Genomic DNA, 20,433 nt, shown 5'->3' on the forward strand with positions numbered 1-20,433 from the left:
AATGACTAAGGAAATGATAGACTGAACTTGTGGTTATTGTGAAACAGTTATAACATTTAGGTACCATAAAAATACAATTTCTATACCACTACTGACCATATTTTCCAATTTTTTTTAAGTTGCTCTGTGTTGGATGAGTAAAAACATTAAATTTTGGTCTGATCTGAGGGAAAAGAATCCTTCACAAAACAAATCAGAAACTAGTGGGTGAGCTCTCCATATTTACATTATTTGTTTTTATTTTACAGGCTACTAATATTTAAGGCCATAGTATGTGTAGGGCAAAGACAGCACAGGGTTAACTTCCACAGGCTTGCCACCCGGATGTAGTCATTCACATGGGTCTGACAGCATCTGGTGAACAGAGCCATTAAATCCCATTTTTACCCCTGCAAAGCCGAACAGACATCTCAGAGAGCCAATCACGTGCATCATGTTTAAACCTTTACACCAATCAGTAGGAAGAGGGGGTGGGACTTAGCTGCACGGATCTCTTGTTTGCAGCATCCCTGAGGCAGCCTCTGTTGTGTGAAATACAAGAAAGGGCAAGACGGGGGCGGTATCTGCTAGGAGGCAACTGGAGACCGGGATAGGGATCTCTCTGAGTCTGCCGGGATAGGGTTACTGTGGTATGTGGAGGTTATCTTCAGAGAAAATGGCTGTTCCTTCAATGTAAACAGTCTGAGCTTTACCTGCACTACTAAAGGGGGGACAGAAGAGGAGGAGGAAAAAGAGGAGGAGGAGGAGGAGCAGCAGCCACTGGAGGAAATGCTGCCTCTTCCAATGATATTTTCCGTTCTCTAGCTAGCCCCGGCCTGCCTGCAGCAGCTCACCTCTGAAGCCATGCATGTAGTATGTTGAGGTACGTATGCATCTTTAATCTGAGTGGACGCACTGGTCACGTTGTCAGGATTATGGATCAGCTGTTTGTGCGGGGCAGCAGAGACAAACAGCATGACTAAAAATAACATTTGTGAATCAGTATCACACACAAATGGAGACAAAACATGATAAATACAAAGATGCAGAGCACAACGGTGCAGGCTTTGTCTCATTGCAGTGCAGGGTTTGTTAACCAGACAACAGCAATGACTAAATCCAGCCTTTGCTTTTCATTGGTTGTTTGCCTGAGCTGCACATGTTCCTCATTAGGAGCACAAGCAGACAGGATGTACTAAGGGGAGAGGAATGGCTCATGTGTCTATTTTCACTTGCTTCCTGAGCCACCATGTATACATAACAGTTGCAAAAAATAAAAAGCAGATTCATGTTTTAAACTCCTCATATGTAAATGTTGGTCTTTACTCTCATGGGATGTGTGTGGGTGGGAGGTGCATGCACCCAGCACTGGATGCAGTGGATATTTATGGAAGCAGTGTATGAGTGTGTAAGGTAGTGAATACGTGTGGGTTTGATTCTGACGTATGAACACGCTGCCAACACATTTCCTCACAGTGCGTGTTACAGTTTTAGTGGTTACTATTCCTCGGTATTTTATCAAGTTTGTTATGCCACTTTCCTCCTGTGTCTTTGCTTCCCACATCCTGCCCCAAACACCCACCGCAACCTTACTGGCACAGTCAGCCAAGGTTTGAATGAAAGAAGGAGGAGCTATGACAAAAGTGCACATTTTTTCATTTTCTCACACAGGGAGGCAGAAATTATGATGATATTTAAGCATTCAAGCCAGAATTGAATAATCCATAAACTGCATTTTAAATTTACCTGTGTCATTATTTAAACCTTTATGGGTATTCTAATTTTTTTGAACTTTCACACTTGGCAGTCTTTAAAATGCTTATCTTCATATGTGTATTTTTAGCACGTTTTCCCCTAAATGTTTTTTTTTTCTTTTTTCTTTTTTAATGAGTAATTAAAAATTTAGATTTATAATTGTTATTTTGCCATACGACTAAAACTAAGTCACATACCATCAAACATGCACTTTCTTCTTGTTTCAGTTTTATTCTCCTGATGACCTCAAACCAGAGGGAAGACAGCTGCATCCATCATGAGACGCACTAGAGGCTGAGAAACGACAACTAAATCCCCACACACGGATTGAAAGTACTTCCCCCAGTTGAAACAGTTACACCCGACCATGGCTGTAACTGCAACAAAGACAACCTCAAGTTTTCTCCCTACAACTTCCACGGCCTCCGCAGTCCCCTCCCTCCTCTCCACATCGGCTAGCGCCAGAGACAACATCACCACCAGGACAACATTAATGACTGTTACGATAACGACCAATGAGACTAGCCTCAACGCCACCTCGTTTCCAGAGGCGATGATTGAGGGCTCGGGGATGGGGATGGTGCTCGTACCATTCGGAATCATCACTGTTATTGGCTTAGCAGTGGCAATCGTAATGAATTATTGAAATATTGTCTTTAGGATAGTGTTTCTTTTAGTAGAAATGAGTTCTCTCTAAAATCACTTACTCGTCAAACTGCATGTCAGACCTAAGCTTACTTAGAATAATTCTTTGGAAAAAAGTTATTTCAAATGATTGTAACATTATCTTGTATTTCTACTCTAGATGCTGTATATTCGGAAACGGAAGCGGTAAGTTATATATATATTTTAATTTGCTTGCCTCACAACATTCTGAAACCCCAACATTGCAGCAGGTCATTAGTTTAGATTTTAATTTGTAAGAACATTTGTAGCACTTAAGTCTTCTCAACTCAAAATGTTCCCCTCTTTATGTAGATAAAATACCTGGTCTAATAAATTTATGTGAGCTTTAACTTTTGCCTTCTCTTGACAGGGAAGTCTGTGCAGTTCCCTAAACTTTGAGTTTGAAACGTACAAATATTTAAGTAGCTTTGATGTGTGACCAGTTTGAAAACCTATCCATGTAGAATGTGCGGTGATATTTTGACAACATACATAGTAGTGTGAATTAACAAGATCCTGGAGCTTTCTTAATGATTTTCACATGTTTCAAAGCTAACATAAAGTTAGCCACTGCTAGTTATTAGCTAACAACGTAGACAAAGCTAGCCACAAAGATTAATCCAATCACACGCTAATCACTGGTTTGATGGTTGGCAAATTGCTTCATCTGAGTCTGTGTTTGACTGTTGCTCAAACAGCTTTCAGAAATGAAACTTATAGATTGAGATGCTCTTTTGCTGCTCATCATTAGCTAACAGCTGCACTTCTTCAACGCAAGACGTTGTGAAGAATTTCTAAAAACAAAAGAGTAGATGAGCTTTAAGCCCGTTTTCGGATTTGACTTCACATTTTTTATGCTAAAAACTTCATGTATACAAACTAACACAGCTCCAGGATCCTTTAGTCAAAGCTGCTTGTTCTGGATTCATTGAGAGAACTTAAGACAGTAGGGTGCGCACATGTTGAACAGGCTGCCATGTGCTGGATTTGTGGAAGAGGCAGTAAAATTTCTGCTCATTCCTAACCTACTATGCAACCTTGGTACAGATATAATTTCTACAATTTCTAAATGCGAAATGGTCTTCATCTCCAACCTCATGTGTCACAGGTTGGAGAAGCTGAGGCACCAGCTGATGCCCATGTATAACTTTGACCCGGCTGAAGAGCAAGATGACCTGCTGGAACAGGAACTACTCGACCACGGCCGGGAAGGCAGCCTCACAGGTCCCAATGCCAAGGTAATCCCTGGCGTGTTGAGTGAAAAGTGTGATGTATTTTTTTCTTTTAATGTATCTTAGTTTGGGGCAGCAGCAGATCAGCCCAGAGGGGCTTGGATTTGTAACTGGAGGGTTGCTGGTTCAAGCCTCGGCATTGACCAAGATTGCGAATTGGGCTGATAGCTGGAGAGAAGTCAGCATAATTTCCCGAGCACTGTTGAGGTGCCCTTGCTCAACATTGATCGCCGTTTTGGACAAAAGTGTCTGCTAAGTGAAACTGTAAAATTGCAGTCTTTATATAAATATTTACTGCACCTGTAGAAAAGGACTCATTTTAAGTAGAAGTGATGCATATTTCATACCTTTTTTAACACACTTAAGTGATTTTTGTGCTGTGAATTGCACTTTTCATTGTATCAGTACATTTGTATACTTTATGTTGTTAAAATGTTGGAAGCTCATCTTTTCTGTACTGAGTGTGAATGTTGCATGATGCCTGCTGCTTTTTTAATTATTGGTTATTGAGCTGTAACTATCATGATGTGTTTTTACTTTCTTTTTTTAAGTTTTGACAATGGCATAGAGGTAAAGACAAGCATGGTAAAGTATTACTTGTATTTGTTTGCTGTTTTACTTTATCGCTCTCTACACCTGCCTTTTCCTGACAATTTTCATTCTTCCTTGCTGTCATTGTATCAGAATCTCAAATTAACACCACCCAGGTCATAAAGTTAATTCATTTTTATCATAACTCATCTGTATTAAAGAAGGGGTATTGTACTTTTTTCTACCGTCTCTGTAGTACCTCAATAGTACCATTACAGGATTTTAAAAGGTTAAAAAAATACAGTTTCTCTCACATTGGTATTTAAAAACACCTTATTTCTGCATCCATCTGAAACATTTTGTCCAAGCCATTGTCTCTTTAAGTCTCCATACTCCCCGAACCCCCTTCCCTCTGACTGGCCAGTCCTCTGGTAGCCAGTCAAGCAGAGCTCCGGGCGGACCTCAGTGTTTGAGGCCTTACCCTTTTAACATACCATGAACAAGTTAAGAGATGATCTAAGGATGATATAATCCTTTCAGGAAGATGCATAAAGATCTCGTGCTATTTTTGGATTGGATAGTTTTGAGCAGTTTACAGGCAGAGTCAAGGATTTTACAACATATGAGTAAATAGCTGTTCAAATATACATTTTAGTACGGACATCCAGCATTGTCACTTTACATCCATGTTTAAGTTATGGAAAGCCTAATACCCCCTCTTTAAAGTAGATAACCATCACAGTCTTACCTTAAAACCTTCATCCTTTTTGTCTTTCAGCAGTTCCTTTTTCTATACCCCAAACTGAAAACTTGAATGTCTAATCTTTCAAGGCCCACTTATTGTCAAAATAATACAAGATAAACTTCTGGTGTTTATCCATTTTTTTTCAAACCAAAGCTTGTTTAATAACAACCGCTGTAACACTATTCCAGTTTAACAGCATAAAATAACCTAAAAGCTAATTAAAGGGCTCTATTTTGAGATTATTTTTGTTTATAATTTGATTTTTTAAGCACTGATTGGTGTCTAACAGTGTGCATACTCAGTGAGTTTATACATGTGGCCCCTGGTCTTAAAACATTTTCTCTGTCTCTGTTTTTAATCATAGTTTAAATCTGATAATCTTAACACAACACAACAGAGTGTCACACTGGGACACTTTGTAGTTATCGCAGCTTCTTAAAATCTGAGGCTGAATTCCCCATGTGATCTCAGTGACACTAACAGTTTTATCTCCTCTCTGTCCTGCCGTCCGTCTCCTCTGCAGACGCTCACAACCTCCCAGGGGACCACACAGAGGCCCAGTCGTCTGGTCTTCACAGATGTAGCCAAAGCTCTCAACGCTTAACAGCTCTCTTTTATTAGTGGATTTCAGCTCGCGGGGCCCACTGGCCTCTTGGACATATACAGACTGTCGCTCAGGAAGGAAAACAAAGGGAAAACCTGCTCTTTTGGGAGCAACTGGGGCTGTTGTAAATGCTTCATTTCTACAACACGGGACGCGGAATGGAAATGGTTTTCAATAATTCAAAAAACTTGTGCATGTACGGAAAGGGAGCAACTGGGAAGCATTACATTTGATCTTGCACTGTTATCATGTGGCACACAATTGCAGTGTGATGCACTTTTATGAATTATGTTGTGTTATTATTGCTGTTCAAATGTTTGGTAGCTTGTCTGTGAAGTTCTTTGGAGCTTCAGTATCTACTTCCACGATAAGAGAGAAGTGTACATTTGTGTTTTACTGATTGTGTGGTTTACGTCTCTGACAAGCTTAAACACTGGATGTGTTACCATCCTGAACTAAACGGTTTCTTTTTTTGTTTCTTCTTTTGGAGTAATGAAGGTTTGTTTCTGTCTGTGTACATTAAAAATATTTAAACCAATTAAAAAAAGAGGTTTCATCATACAAATCTGTGACAAAAAAGAGCTGGTAGGTGTGATATTTTATTGATAAGCGATAAAAGGAGCAGAATAACACAAATCACATGGTAAAGAATCATAACAAAATATATATCACAGGTTTGTGAGTTGTATTAATGAAGTGGATGAGGACACATCAATAACATAACTACAAAATGGTGGTAAAAGTAAGGCATAAAAGATGATTTCTCAAGTTACACTTCAACTTTTCAATAGTTGAAAATGGATCAAGTACTGTATGTAAGTATATCAGTATCAGTAAGATCACAGAACAACATTGTCCCCATAATAGAGAGTAAATATCCAGATACAGCTGGTGTAAAATAACAGACATTGTCTCAGCTGTGGTTTCATTAAGAGGCACCCTACAGGCTGACTTCCATTCATTCTGGTGATGTGAATGTAGTGCGGTGAGATGAGTGGACTACAACAGTACTAGTTTGACTATTTCTAAAAGGTTTATGATCCACATGGCCTGTAGGGTTAGTACAACATTTATAACTTTCCTCAGAGATGTCCCCGGCTTGTTAGTTTTCAGAGGTAGTCCAGAGGGCAAAACAAAGCAAAGTCAATACAGCTGATCAAAAAATATATATATCTGTCTTTAAATGAATTATGGCAGCAATTTATGTCAACAATGCTGAAATACATACATTTGATGGGATACACAGATCATCAGTGATAAAATTGAAAATGGAAGAGAAATGTCATACATACAGTAAAATATCAATGATATTCAAGTCATATAACAAAAAAATAATAAGTGATATGTAGTTCAAGTTATCTAAATGTTTATGGAGAGCAATGGCAAAGGGGTCAGAACAAAGGATATCGATGAATTAGCAACAGATGGTCATTTTAAATGAAAAAACTCACTCAACTAACTCAGAGTTGAGGTTGATAACATCTCCATCTAAATTAAGTTCACAAGAACAATGATTCTCATGATTTTTAAAGAATCAATCCTAATGTGTAGCTTCTCCCAGTTAAAAACACAGTTTTGTTTCTTATTCAGCACCATGATCACGGTAGTTTGAGCACAACTACTCAACATTAAAGGTCAGCAGCGATCTTAGAAAAATGTATGTGTAAACCTGAGTGAAAAGAAAACAAAACTTGTAATCAAAATTGTAATCAGCTCACTGTTATCATAGTTAAGCTTGTATATTGTTGATCAGTAAATGGCATCACGACACCATGCTGATACTAACTGTTGCAACTGATGCGAAAAAGTGTGTACGCATGTTTGAGTATGATATTGTAATTCAATCAAGGTCCAACAAAGACTGTTTGGTTTGAATCCTGTTTGATATCATTAACCCCATAACAAGACTACATAACTTTGGAAAGAAGAGACACAAAAAAAACAGAATTAATAAGCATTAGCACCCCCTCTTATTTCAATTTACCTTTGCAGCCTCACTCAGCTGACTGCATTAGGTAACATGTTAGCAAATTTTAAACTTGAGATAAATGCTCCCTAATAAACAAAAATACAGAGTTGGTGAACTGACGCCACTCAGCTCTAACTACTCTACACACGTTGAGGTTGCATTAGCATGGTTGTCACAGTTGTCAGTGTTTGACAAAGTTGTTTCTTCTCACCTTTTGAATCTGCATTTGAAAGAAATCAAATAACTCAAAGCTCCTGTGGAGAATTTTGGCTGGTTCTTAAACTTGAGTTAAAACCAAAACAAACCAGACTAAACACATTGAGACTGTTTCTACATTGTTTTATGTCATGTGAAAATCCTCTCATCCAAATGGATCAACTGCATCACTAACAAAACAGCCTTTTTTTAACCAATTGCATGAAAAGTATATGTGACCAGCTCTCAGGCTGTTTGAGCGACACTGACAAAAGGGCTTCTCCTGTAGAAGTCTGAAAGTAATAAACATTGTTCTGTAGCATCATTCTGAAGATTATTTTGTAAGCTACTAATTTTTTGGTCAATTCTTGGCTTTCTGAAATCATAGGTTAGTAGCACAACAGGTCCGATTCAGGGCTGATAGAAAAATAAAAAATAAAAAATAAAGGCTAGAGGTTACATATTGGAATAGATTTTCAAACCCTTGATACTATCAGTTTAGAGTTTATGTAAACATAAAATAAGGCCAAAATAGAAAAAAAAAAAAATAATTAAAAAAAAAAACAAAAAAACAAAACAAAAAAAAACTCTCTCTAATTATTCCAAGGTCATTCCAAAACTGAGAATTTAAATGTGAATCAAATCACATAAAAAACTGCTTTAACACAGAGACAATAGAATATTTTGTGGAGTAATAAACCTCTGTCACAAAAATTGCAAGACAACTAACAAGTATAACAAGTTTAAATAAGTCATACATATGTCACTTTTTAATGTTTTATTCACTGAAAGAGGTGAAGTGAAGTCCTGATTTTTTTGTTGTACTGGTGGGCATATTTTGCCTTTATTGGATAGGACAGCTGAGGAAGCAGTGTGTGGGGGCTGCAAAGTGGGGAAAGACGTGCAGCAAAGGGTCATGGACGCTAGTTGAACCAGCAACCGCTGCAATGAGGATTGTCACCATTGTATGAAGGACACAAGCTAAAATGGCATCAAACAGAAGCACCAAACAGAGATTTCTTCACAGGAGCTTTAAGCCATTTTTCATCTCTTTATAAATTGGTCATAAAAAAAGAACCTCAGTCATTTAAGCGTTGAGTTACGCTTTGATTAATGACAAAAAATGTTTTGGGCAAGTTTTAACCAAAATGAACTGTGAATGATGATATCCTGTGGTTTTCCCCTTTGTGTCATGTATTTCAGCACTGTGGTTTCTTGCTGCCCTTTCTTTAAAATCACATGAATTAAGAGTGTCACACAATACAATTTACAGTGTAAGAATCAGAAAATACATGATGTAGTAAAAATGAGAAAGGAGTAAGCGACCCAAAACAAACAAAATGAAAAAAACAAAAAAAAAACAAAAAGTTTTTCATAAGGAAACTACACACTAAAAAGCAAGTATTTCATCAAGTTGTTGTAAACTATTGGCTGCATTTTTATTTCCCAAGAGAACAATCTGAGTCTCACTTTAGCTTTAAACAAATACAGTTTTTTTTTTGTTTAAGAAAAAACATTTTTATTTGTACAATGGTAGTACAATCCTCTGCTGGAGTGTACCGTCTGTGTCTGTGTACAAAAGCCTTAAAACCCTTTGCCTGTATGTGTTATGTAGCTGAGCGTTACACTGAGTGAGTGTGTGTCTGTGTGTCTGAGTGTGTGTGTGAGAGAGAGAGTATGTTTATGTGTAGCTGCTGAAGGAGTGGTGCTTCACTTTGATGGAGATCGTCTGTCTTTTGTGTTATGAGGTAGAATGAGATATTAAGAAACTGAGGGCAACAGGTTTCATTGAGGTCTTTGTGTCAAGGCATACTGGTAATGTCAAATACAGATCAGAAATGCACAACAAACACAGCACAATATTTCTTACTGAGTAGACTGACAAAATGTTTCCTGAATAGCTTTGTACCTGAGGTTTCATTATGGTGTAAAAGCACTGTAATAGCAAAATCCTGAGTGTGGTAAAAATGACACGTCAACATTGTTGTTGACATATGAATGGTTTCTTTCCAAAATGAGACATCAAGTAAAAATTTTGGTGCTTTTTTTTAAAAAAACAAAACAAAACATAGCTGCTAGTTTGAAGGAAAAAAAACATAACTGAGTTGAAAAGCGGAATACTTTACTGTATTGGACTGACATTTGATGCAATTTAATCATTTTAAATACAGAGAAAGACCAGAAAATGTCTTCAATTTATCATTTTGGAATCAAACCATTCATGTCGGCTTTACAACAATAACTTCAGAGCACCATGTTTAATGTAACATTGGTTGCAAAATGTCACTGTCTTGCTCCCATTTCACATGAGGATTCATGACGCTGGATTTAGAGACATGTTTCGATAAAACGGTTTAGGTTGGTTCCTTTCTTGAACATCCCTCATAATAAGCCTGAAGCCCTTTCCCCTCTCCAAGCAGTCACCAGACACACACACACACACACACACACACACACACACACACACACACACACACACACACACACACACACACACACACAAACGAACACGAGAGGTTCAGGGAGGCATGAGTCCTTAAAGAAAAGTTAAACATTTTGGGAAATACTCTTCACTTTCTTGCCTGGAGTTTGGCCTTATTCACACAGCACTTCATTTTTGCACCAAGAGTCAAATTCAAGAGCATTTTGCTAAGCTAAAAAAAAAAGAGCAATAGTTATAAAAGTCACACAAGCTCCTCTCATTCTCCTTCGTAGGTTTCAACATAAAATTGCTTCAAGATTTGGTTATTGAGACTTACAGAAAACATGAAAAAGCACTCTTGCCTTCCTTTGACCAAAGTTAAACAAAATTAACCACCAGCACCTCTAAACATCAAAGGCAGATAAATTAAAAGTGTATAACAGTGTTGACAAACTTTGGCTTTTGCACTAGAAATGAGATAAATGAGATATAACACGTTAAAGAATGAGCTTAGAGATGCCTGGTGAATTTTGCAACCAAAGCTTGTATGGCTGTTTTCCTCCATTTCTTTAAGCTAATAAGCCGCTGATAGTAGCTGGCTGGTGTGAAACTCCAATTGAGACTTTTGGCAAGAAGACAAAAAAATAAAAAGCATTTCTCAAGATGTTCAAACTTTTAAAAATGTCACATCCAATGATCAAATTTCTCCAATGCTGAAACATAACTCTTTTAACGAACAAGTGCAATATTGGATTGGGAGAAGAAACCACGGACTGCAATGATTTGTAATGTGTGTTTGCGTTTGTGTGTGTATGTGTTCCTGAATCCCCATCACAGATAGGAGTCACATTGAACCCCTGTTTGTTTGAGGCCAAACCTTGAGGTAGGTCGTGAGGCGTCCCATCTACTCCCCTTCCTTCTGCGCCGCAACCGAAGATGACGAGGGCTCAAGGTGTGAAGGACCTTCCTCAGCCTCCTCTGAAGGATCCTGAAACGACCAAAACCCCAGTCACTTCGTCCATTATTATTTAATCTCTTGTTCTTGTGACTCATTATGCAGGGCAATGAATCAATGATGGAAAGAGCACATGAATACTTGAAATAGTCTAGTAATTTTGTTGAGTGATAGCGTGCGGGGAAGTCAGTCCAGCTGTCAGACCTCAGAAATGTGAGGAAGATGACAGTTATGTCAGGAAACCAAGAAGACAGAGGAAGAAAGCAGTTAGATCAGGTTTCCCCTCTTGACATTGACTCATTCTTCCCCTTCGTGTGCGTGCATCTGTGAAAAGGGAGTCTGTCACAACGGTTTCGGTTCTTGAAGCATCTTTGACTAACAGCTCAGAGGATGCGATAAGGCAAACGAAGGGCATACAGACAACTGTCCGCTTTGGTTTCCAGCTCTTTCGCAATATTGTGTTTGAAAGAGTGGCTTAAAGAAGCAAAGCTTCTCAGAAACACTGGGCGGACACAGTAACTCACAAAAACTGGATGTCACAAAAGGATGTCTGGAGGTGTATCATTTGTGCATTTCCAAGAATTTGTCATATCCTCATAGAGTCAGTTCAGGTAAAGCCGAGAGCTCACATGTACGAGAGACAGTGTGCAAAGACTGGTGTGAATGCTGGATGGGTGAAAATGCTGAATGTATTCTCATGAAAACATACATGCAAGCCAGCAATGTGCAAGGCAGTGGACCGGATCTGTTTAAGCATCGAAGAGTGTGCAGAGGTCTGAGGAGGGAGTGCAACATCCTGATGGCTGGAGAACAGAGACCTTTTGGACAGTCTCACTCACTGTTGGATTTGTGTTCATAATGTGTTCATCTATTTTATGTACATGGAATAGTTTAAACAGCAGCCAGAACAGTTCACATCAGTTTCTTTTTTCATACCAAGGTGTTTGAGTTTTCATGAAAAAAGACTTCTGCAGAGCTGCTTTGAGGCGGCAGATTGATACTGACCCTATTCTAACCGGTGTATTCATGAATCAACAACAGATGGATTTAGAAACATGTGTATTTGGATCTAGATAACATGAAATATGTGGATGTATCAAGTGTAAAGAGTTTTAGATTCAACTTATTTGGAATCATAAAAATGATAATGCAGCAGATATTCTCAGTTGTTAAAATGCAGAAGCCTAGTATTAACTAATGCATTCTAATGCAGCTGTTTAAAGCTTTCAGGTTGTTGCAAGACTTAAACAGTAAGTCATCAACCTCTCTTCAAGTGTCTTGTATGTCAAAGTTGCCCCAATAAAAGCCACAGTTTCATTTTGAATGGCCTCACAATGTATACCTGCTTTAAAATACTGTAATTTTAAGTTTTTGTTTTTTCCCTATAAATGTATTTTTATTTTTTTTGTTCACCCCATTCATATGGTCTGCACAGCAGTTCAAGCAGTTTTTTCCTGATGCTGCTATTGCGAGAGCGGTGAGAGTCGGTGCTACCTCGAGTTGCTGTATCAAGATAATAAATCTTATTATATCTTGATTTTTGCAATATGAAATGATCTAGATAAAAGTAAGGGCAGACTTCTAAAATAAAGATAATTCAAAATGTGAAAAATGATGCTTTCTCATTATGACAGTATAATTTTGGTGAGTTACAGTAATGATCTTATTTTTGTGACAACATCAGAAAACAGGATTCATAACTGAACAGTCTGTGTTAACAGATTTTGATGTGAACTAAATTCTAGGGCATAGATTAGTATCACTGTTTGTAGTCCTTGACGCAGCCTAAATCAGTAGTCTTGACACCATTTATACGGACTGATATGATGGCAATCCTTATTTCTTGTAACATAATATGTAAGAAGAGGAAAGATTCTTAAAATTCTTAATCTCTATTATTGAAGAGAAGTCTTAAAACAGATATCCAATTTGCTGTCTCGGTATGTATGCACTTAAAAAAAGACAAGCAAGCTCTTAGCTTCTATATGTGTCAGTCTTAGCTTGTTTCATTGAGTGAAAACTGAGCGCATATCAAACTAAAAAGTGGAACAGGGTGACTCATGAAGGCTTTGTTTGTTTGCTGCTTAGGCACAATAACTGAAAAGCTCAGGTTCAGTGCTTTACACAAGCTGATTAAGTTTACGAAGAGTTAAACGAGGACATCTCTGTCAATCAGCACTGCTTCCACATCATAACTGTTACTGATATTAGTCAAAAGATAGAGGTGTGACACAAACTGAGATTTCTGTTTAACTGAATCAGGGGCTGAGCACTCCTTAGTCACACAATCTCAGAGTGACATTAATTTCAGTTTGATGCAAAGAAAAATGTACTGTAGAAAAATAAAAATCTGAAAGCAGAAACACAATCTGCAAAACCTGCAGAGTGATGCTTAAACATTCAAAAGGTTAAATGTTTGCAAAGATTAGTTGTTTATTTTTCAAGCTTAATTCATCAGCAAATATGTCTTTGGTAGATTGTAGTCAAGTTATACTCTACAAAAGCCCCTGTCTCAGTCATTTTAACCACAGGATGATTTTAAATCACAGTTAGTCTATCATCATACAAATTTGTTGTTTGAAATGTCACATTGAAGCAAAAACTGGACCACCCATTAAAGGTTTAGTTTTCCTCACCTGCTGCTCTTCAGGCACTTCCTGAACTACTTTCTGGGGCTGTGGACAGAGAGACACCAGAATTAATTAAACTTGAAGGAGAAGCCGCCCTTTAGGACTGCACAGCTCCAGCAGACGCTCTGGAGGCCTCACACATACATTTACAATTAAGTCCATTATGTCTCTAACTGTCAACGATTGCTCCATACCCATTTCCTCGGTCGCCCACGTGGTCGTTTCTCCCCAACAGGCTCTACTTTCTAAGAAAGAGCATAAGAGCGGTCAAAAGGAAGCTGCAGATTTTAACCTGTCAAAGTGATCACTAAATAGCATCACGGGTTTGTAAAGTTTCATTGGGGTTTTAAAGTTACAAGACTTTTGCAGATAAAAAGTTTTCTTTTTTAAGCATTAATATAAATAAAAACAAAACCCAATATAAAAAGTTGTACTTTGATAGTTCACTCTTGCACAGTCAACTAAGCCTTTTAGGGAATAACCAAGAATTAAAATCATTATTCCTCGGTCCAGTCATCTCTCCACGCATCAGCATGTGCAACTCCAGCAGAACTGATAATCACTTTATATACTCAATATTCAAAAGCCTTCACTGCATGATGGTCCAAACAAAAAAGAACCTACTTCATGAAGATCTGAAAGAAAAAAAAGTTAAGAAAAAATAAAGATAGCTTCACTTGAGAGAAAAAAATGGCCAAATGCGAGGAGATGCTGCAGATAATCATGATATTTCGTTATTGCTGAAAACTGACAAGAAAGTTTAAATTGGGTCGTGAAGCGATTTATCTAATTTTTGATGACATAATGTCAGTTGATGTCAACTTTTAACCCCAGAAATGTATGACTTAGTCCTGAAAATCCCACTTTTTATCATCAGAGTACTTGCAGTGAATCAAAATCAAAGATAAGTAAGTTGAGGCTCTTTTCATCCCTATGTATATTATTTATGACACACTATAATGTTAATGCTTCAAAACATGAGAGTTTTTTGTGTATCTTGAACTGTAAACCTGCTTGAAACTCTTTCTCTTAAATAAACATAAAGTAGAAAATACAAAATAGATCCCCTTTAAATTGGACTGCATCAGAGGTCTACAGCATACAATGTAAATAATTATGTATACTTCATCTGAACATATTTTTGGAAGATAAGTAGATGAACTGACACTTTACACCACTTTCTCCATGACTGAGTCATTCAGGCGTCTAACAGAATGCAGATGCTTTTGAACTGACTAGTCCAACTCTGAACTCTGCCCAACAGGCTGCAGTGATTTAACCACACCTCCACCTTTAAAACCAATGAGTATTAATTCCCTAAAAAAACAAAACAACATAAACACCTTTGTTTTGTGCATTACATATAAAGCTCTTGGAGTGATATGATACAGATGGAGGTAGGGTCATTTTTACTAAAGTTAGATGCTGGAAATGTGACTAAATTTGGAGCTGGTAAATGGTGCAGTGGATGCTGCTTCAAATCTGAAATAAATATTTCATGTATAAGACATTTTCATCAGTTACAACCTTCAGTGCAGTTTTAGGGCTTTTGTTCTTGCTGCCCTTCGGCCGTCCTCTCGGTCGCTTTGGAGTTGGTGGTCCAACAGGCTCCTGTAAGACAGAATGATGAAATGTAGAGCCAAAATACTAAAGGCATTTGTTTCTGCAGCAAGGAAACGCAGACACAACCAACACGTTTTGTGTTTTAGAATAACTTTCCAGTTTTACAATGACTTTCTCTCTGTTTTAAATGAAAGGCAGCAGCTGATCAAACATCTCGACTTCAGACTCATGTTGTACCTGTTGCTGTTTGCGTGGCCGGCCCCGTCCCCTCCGTTGAGGCTCAGGAGGTGACAGGGCAGTGCTCGGCTGAGGAGACGGCTCTTTGGTCCCACTGCTACTCATGCCTGCGTCTGTCCACCTGCTTCAAAGAGTGCGGGCATCAAAGCCTGGAGGAGCGGCCTCAAGGGCTTAAAGAGGAGAAGAACCTAAGTATCAGAAGCTGAAGATGTGAGCGAAGAAAAGTGGAAAGAGAAGCTCCTTTTCAATTCAGTGCAGACATCATCTACTCTAATATGCTTTGTCATGCCACTCTCGCTCCTTTCCCTTTTGAACAATAACCACAGTGAGTTTCAATTAGTGCTTCTTGTGTTATTAAAAGGATAACTCAGAATAACACAGGGCATTTTCCAAGAGCAAGCGTGGGAACTGCTTATACATAAGCCTTGGCACCCGGTGGATCGGAACACAGACAGGGCTCTGGCAAACGCAGGGAAACATGAGAGTGGAGTCCAGAGACTAAAAGTAGCACAGATATTCACAACTCAATCTACCGTCCAAAATCTACATCTACTGTACAGCAGGCCGCCTTTCCATCTGTCCTCTGTGAGGAATTTCTCAATGGAGTTGTGCATGTTGTAGGTGCACTGATGCTGCTACACTTTAACAGTAAAACCAAGACCATAGTCTACAACCACAAACACACACCTTCTTCAAGGAAAAAAAATCACTGCAATTACTACTAACAAATCAAAGTTTGCAGACTTATCAAGGGGACTTAAGGGCTGTGAACAGTAGTTGATTTATCAATCAGCGAGCAGACAAAAAATTCAAAATATTTTATAGAAATTTTTCACATCAGTTTAAATGTAAAAACATTCAAGCAGCTTAAATTAGATTTTTGTCTGCTTAAGAAAATATGATATCCTCAATGTCATTACTTCAATTAAATACAATTGTTTTAATAACTTTAGATGAGTTTCTATATATTTTTAAAACTTTTTTCCAATATCGTATAGCCTTAGTAAAATAAATAAGCAAGCAGATAACTCAACCTGTTTACCATCAAGTCAATACAAGAAATTGAAGGTCCCCTTACTGAAAGTTCAAAACGTAAAAAGTACTTTCAACGCTCCATAAATTGGTAGCAGGCGGTTTTTTTGCTTGAAAAATCCTAAACCATCCCTCTGTTAACGAAAAAGCAGAGGATTCATTTTCTGTTGATCAACCAATCTTCGATATGCTAATTAATCATTAGGCCTACTCGATATTTCAGCTTTAGTGAACTTCTCGTCCGTTCAAGCGCATTTTTTCTGTTTTTATAATACAAAATTTTAATTATTTGTATGTCCAATTTCATCATAAAAGATTTGCTCGATTGATGAATGCACGTAACGGTAAATGACAACTTCACCCAGGCTGGTTTCATGTCCCGTGGTGGTCGTTTTCCACAGCTTCTAGCTCCGTCAGGAATGTGCCAAACACTAATTGCCAACACAGCCTATCAAACCGGCCGCACTGAAGCAGGAAGTCAGAGTAATTTGAGAAAATCGACGTCCTCGAAGAAAGGACTTGAAGCCAAACGAGACGCACGACGTCGTTTGGTCGCTATTAAAACTCATTTCGGAGCCTGAAAAACAGAGTCCTGCACTCCTTCTGCTGCAGCGGCAGATTCGTCTGCTTAACTCGGCTGTTTGGCAGTCAAGTACGGGACTCAATGTACTTTTTACATATGGGCGGCAATTGCGACCATAAAAAACACATTCTTTTACAGTCTCATAAGTAGGTGCGTAAAGCGCTCGTGCAGCCTGTCCGTGCGCTTTTACCTTCCCCACTTTCTTGGAGATATCTGGCTCAAGTTAAACGCCAAAAATACTCGAGGCTATCAGTGTGCTAAAACGTAAAGTCTGCTCTCCCTAAACATCTCCCCCTGCTTCCATCACTTGCGCAATCGATTTTAAATGTGCTGGTTTTCGCAGAGATAACAGGTCCGCCAAAGGAGAAGAAGAAGAAGAAGAAGTGGATGGACAAGGGGCAAGCAAGGAAAAGTTAACCGAAAAAGACAAAGGCGAGAAACACAGGTGCAAAAGCTCTCTTTTCAAAGCCAGCCACAACATACACACGCAGCCTACTCTCCACACACACTCTCCCTCTCTCACACACACACATATGCATTCAGGCTATAGGCTCCATGTTCAGCCTGAGTGATCCTGTTCATGCAGGCGGCCACAATCGCAGCACAGAGCAGAGAGAGAGGGAGCAGAGAGAGAGGGAGGGAGAGAGAGCTGAACTTACCTTGAGTCGGTTAGCAGTTTTACCTGGAAGTTCACACCGTCAGCTTACTTTGTGCCCGTGCACAACTATGAAAATGTTAGTGTATCGACCGCCTCATTGGCTGGAATGAAAGGGTAAATCCCCCCCCTTCCTCTCCCTCTCTCTCTCCCTCTCTCTTTCTCGCTCTCTCCCTTTCTCTGCCCCCCCTCTCCTCCTCCTCCTCCGCTAATCGGAAATGTGTGTGATCCCCCCAGACGTCCAGTCACGAATACCCCAGTTGCAGTATAATTGGGGGTTGTAGCTGTGCAGTATGCATTGCATACTTTCTCTATTAAAGCATGTTTCAAGAAAGGAGGTAGGGTTAAAACGGAGACGACCCCGCCCCGAAAGGCTCATCGGACCACCCACAAGAGAGAGAGCAGGAGAGAGGCATCAGACATGAGGGTAGCGTCTGGTTCCGGGGTTCCCAAAGCTGGGTCCGGGGGCTGGGAAGTTCCCCAAAGAACAGTAGGGAGAAAAATAAAGCAGAAAAGACAGAAGTGTATTTAGAGCAGAGGTTTCAGTCTCACCTGCAGTGTTACAGATACACAGCAGCAGTCAGAACAAAGAATAGAAATGTCAGATGGGGATTTTTAGACCAGAGTGTACATGATGGCTCTTTTCTCTGTTTTGCTTGTTAGGAGAAAATACCAGGTTTAGTTTGATCCACTTGTAGGAACTGTAACTGTAAATTTGAGCACAGAAAAATAGTTAGTTTTTTGTGCACAAATATTAAAATCTGTGTCTTTATCCTATACTTCCACACTTCTTCTGAAGGCATTTGAATCATTTTTATTTTGTGAATTAACTAAAAAGTAATTGAAAACTCCTGGAGGTAATGTGAATAATCCACCCAGTCTTGTCCCATATTTGTGTGTTTAACATGCAGCCTCCATTGGACTGAGCTGAACTGTAAATCTTCTATTTCAGTCTTCCTGCTGTTCTGAACAAAGCTCTGTCAATTTGTACAAACTGATGAATGGCGCTGGAAACGTTTGAACCTCCGAGGGTGAGTCCACATTCCAGGGACGCCTAAAGCTGGGGTGCTCATGGAGTCATGTCAGGTGAGCGTGCTGGCATGGGACCAAAATATAAAGTTTTAGGTTACAAACGTGAAGCACAGGGATTCAAAGTGTCAGTATAAAAGTGTGATTTTAAAATGCATTGATAAGCTATCTTCTTTGAAATATTGTTGCTTTATTTGGAAAAAAAAAACACAATCAAATGTTGACTTTGCAGATTCTCAGCTAAATCTGCCTACACACATGCTGTTACCATAACATGCATAAACAAAATATCAAAGAAATGATTTGCATATTTTGTGGCGGTATTTGTTTAAAATTTTAGTCAGGTTTCTGAGAAACTTTGCTAACAGTTGCTGAGAAGTTTTAGTCATAAACGTGTTTGATTAGTCATCCACTATAAATATTACTAAATGAAAGTGAACAGAATGACACTGAAAACTGTCAACCTGCCATTTCCACACGCTGCTGTCTGCAGCAGGGGGATAATTGGCTGTCATTAGAAAGGGGGAGCACTTCAGTCTTATTAGAAACTATTTCTGCTGAAAAAAGAGAAAGAAATAAAAAAAAAATAATAAGAAAAAGGAGTGTCAGTTTCTCTTGATTGTTGCGTGAAAAGGAAAAAATGATGTGTGCAATTTACAGGAGACAGAAACAGAATGGAGGGAATAAGGGAGAGAAAAAGGAGAGGATTTGCCAAAAGTGAATTTGTGTGTGGGTCTGCGTCAGTGTGTGTGTGTGTGTGTGTGTGTGTGTGTGTGTGTGTGTGTGTGTGTGTGTGTAAGGGGGAGAGTTCAGTGGCCTTCTGCAGGCTGGTGTGTCTAGGAGAGATTCGGTTGGACTCTGATCTTGAGGTTTATTTAAGCTGAATTCCGTGGGCTCATCAGGACCGGGTTACAAAAATCCTCCTATAGAACTAGAAAGAATGTGCAGCGCATACAGTTCTGCATAAGGCACAAAGGCATGTCTTTAGAGGTGGGGGCAGGCATCAAAAGACAGGCAGAGGAGGGATTTCTTTAGAGGCTGGGGGCAAAGAAGGTATTTCGGAGCTCCATTCAACACTACAGAGAAGGAGGAGGAGGGGTGTACAGTTTTGTGGTAAAGGGTGCATTTCCAGGGGATGTTAGGAACTTGGGCTTCAAATCCCCACACCTTTGCTCTTGTTGGAAGTTATTTAGCAACAATTATCCTCGCCGAACTTGAAAGGATATAATTACATTTCATACCTGTATCTCTTCTGTGTATTAAGAACAATTCATCCAAAAAAATCATGTTTGAAATGTAGCAAAAACAAGCAGGACACAAACAATTAATAACTGATAAAAAATGCACTAAAGGGTAAAGCAAATTAATTTTTATAATTTTGTTTTATGAAGTACTTTAAGAAAACAAATTATAGTATTTTGAAACAAAGAATTAATTGAAATACATTTAATCACAGTTGTAATAGTAAAAAAAACTTCATAAGTTATACTCACAAATACTGCACACCCTAAAGATGTATTTCAATAACTATTCTAGGCTGTTTTATGATCTCTTTATTAAACATGTTGGTACAGTTTATAAAGTCAGAAAAAATCTGCAACATTTTAATTTACATTAAGTTTTAAAACTACAAATACTTTTTGCTGTTTTT

General features: G+C 38.7%; 2 protein-coding genes across 6 annotated transcripts; one reads left to right on the forward strand and one right to left on the reverse strand.

The window, feature by feature from the left end:
* The first annotated feature begins 475 nt into the window (after positions 1-475).
* Positions 476-6,027, forward strand: cunh3orf18 (chromosome unknown C3orf18 homolog). The gene is made up of 5 exons (XM_074680229.1): positions 476-862; positions 1,962-2,365; positions 2,540-2,565; positions 3,509-3,638; positions 5,432-6,027. The coding sequence occupies exons 2-5, from the start codon at positions 2,102-2,104 to the stop codon at positions 5,510-5,512; spliced, it is 501 nt and encodes a 166-aa protein (XP_074536330.1). The 5' UTR covers positions 476-862; positions 1,962-2,101; the 3' UTR covers positions 5,513-6,027.
* A 2,340-nt stretch (positions 6,028-8,367) lies between these two features.
* LOC141800349 (uncharacterized) lies at positions 8,368-17,877 on the reverse strand. 5 transcript variants are annotated; one of them, XM_074682850.1, is made up of 6 exons: positions 17,758-17,877; positions 15,484-15,653; positions 15,211-15,294; positions 13,878-13,928; positions 13,690-13,728; positions 8,368-11,086 (listed from the first exon to the last, which is right to left on the reverse strand). In XM_074682850.1, exons 2-6 carry the CDS (start codon positions 15,586-15,588, stop codon positions 11,003-11,005), a joined length of 363 nt encoding a protein of 120 aa, XP_074538951.1. In that variant the 5' UTR covers positions 15,589-15,653; positions 17,758-17,877; the 3' UTR covers positions 8,368-11,002. The 5 variants fall into 5 exon arrangements, with proteins under 5 accessions (XP_074538951.1, XP_074539268.1, XP_074539199.1 ...); XM_074683167.1 differs by having other exon boundaries at positions 15,484-15,604; positions 17,758-17,870; XM_074683098.1 differs by having other exon boundaries at positions 15,484-15,607; positions 17,758-17,870.
* Between the last annotated feature and the right edge of the window lie 2,556 nt (positions 17,878-20,433).

This window comes from Halichoeres trimaculatus, unplaced genomic scaffold (assembly GCF_033239565.1).
Source record: "Halichoeres trimaculatus isolate MK-OKI-2021-1 unplaced genomic scaffold, fHalTri1.1 fHalTri1_scaffold_1, whole genome shotgun sequence".
Taxonomy (NCBI): Eukaryota; Metazoa; Chordata; class Actinopteri; order Labriformes; family Labridae; genus Halichoeres; species Halichoeres trimaculatus.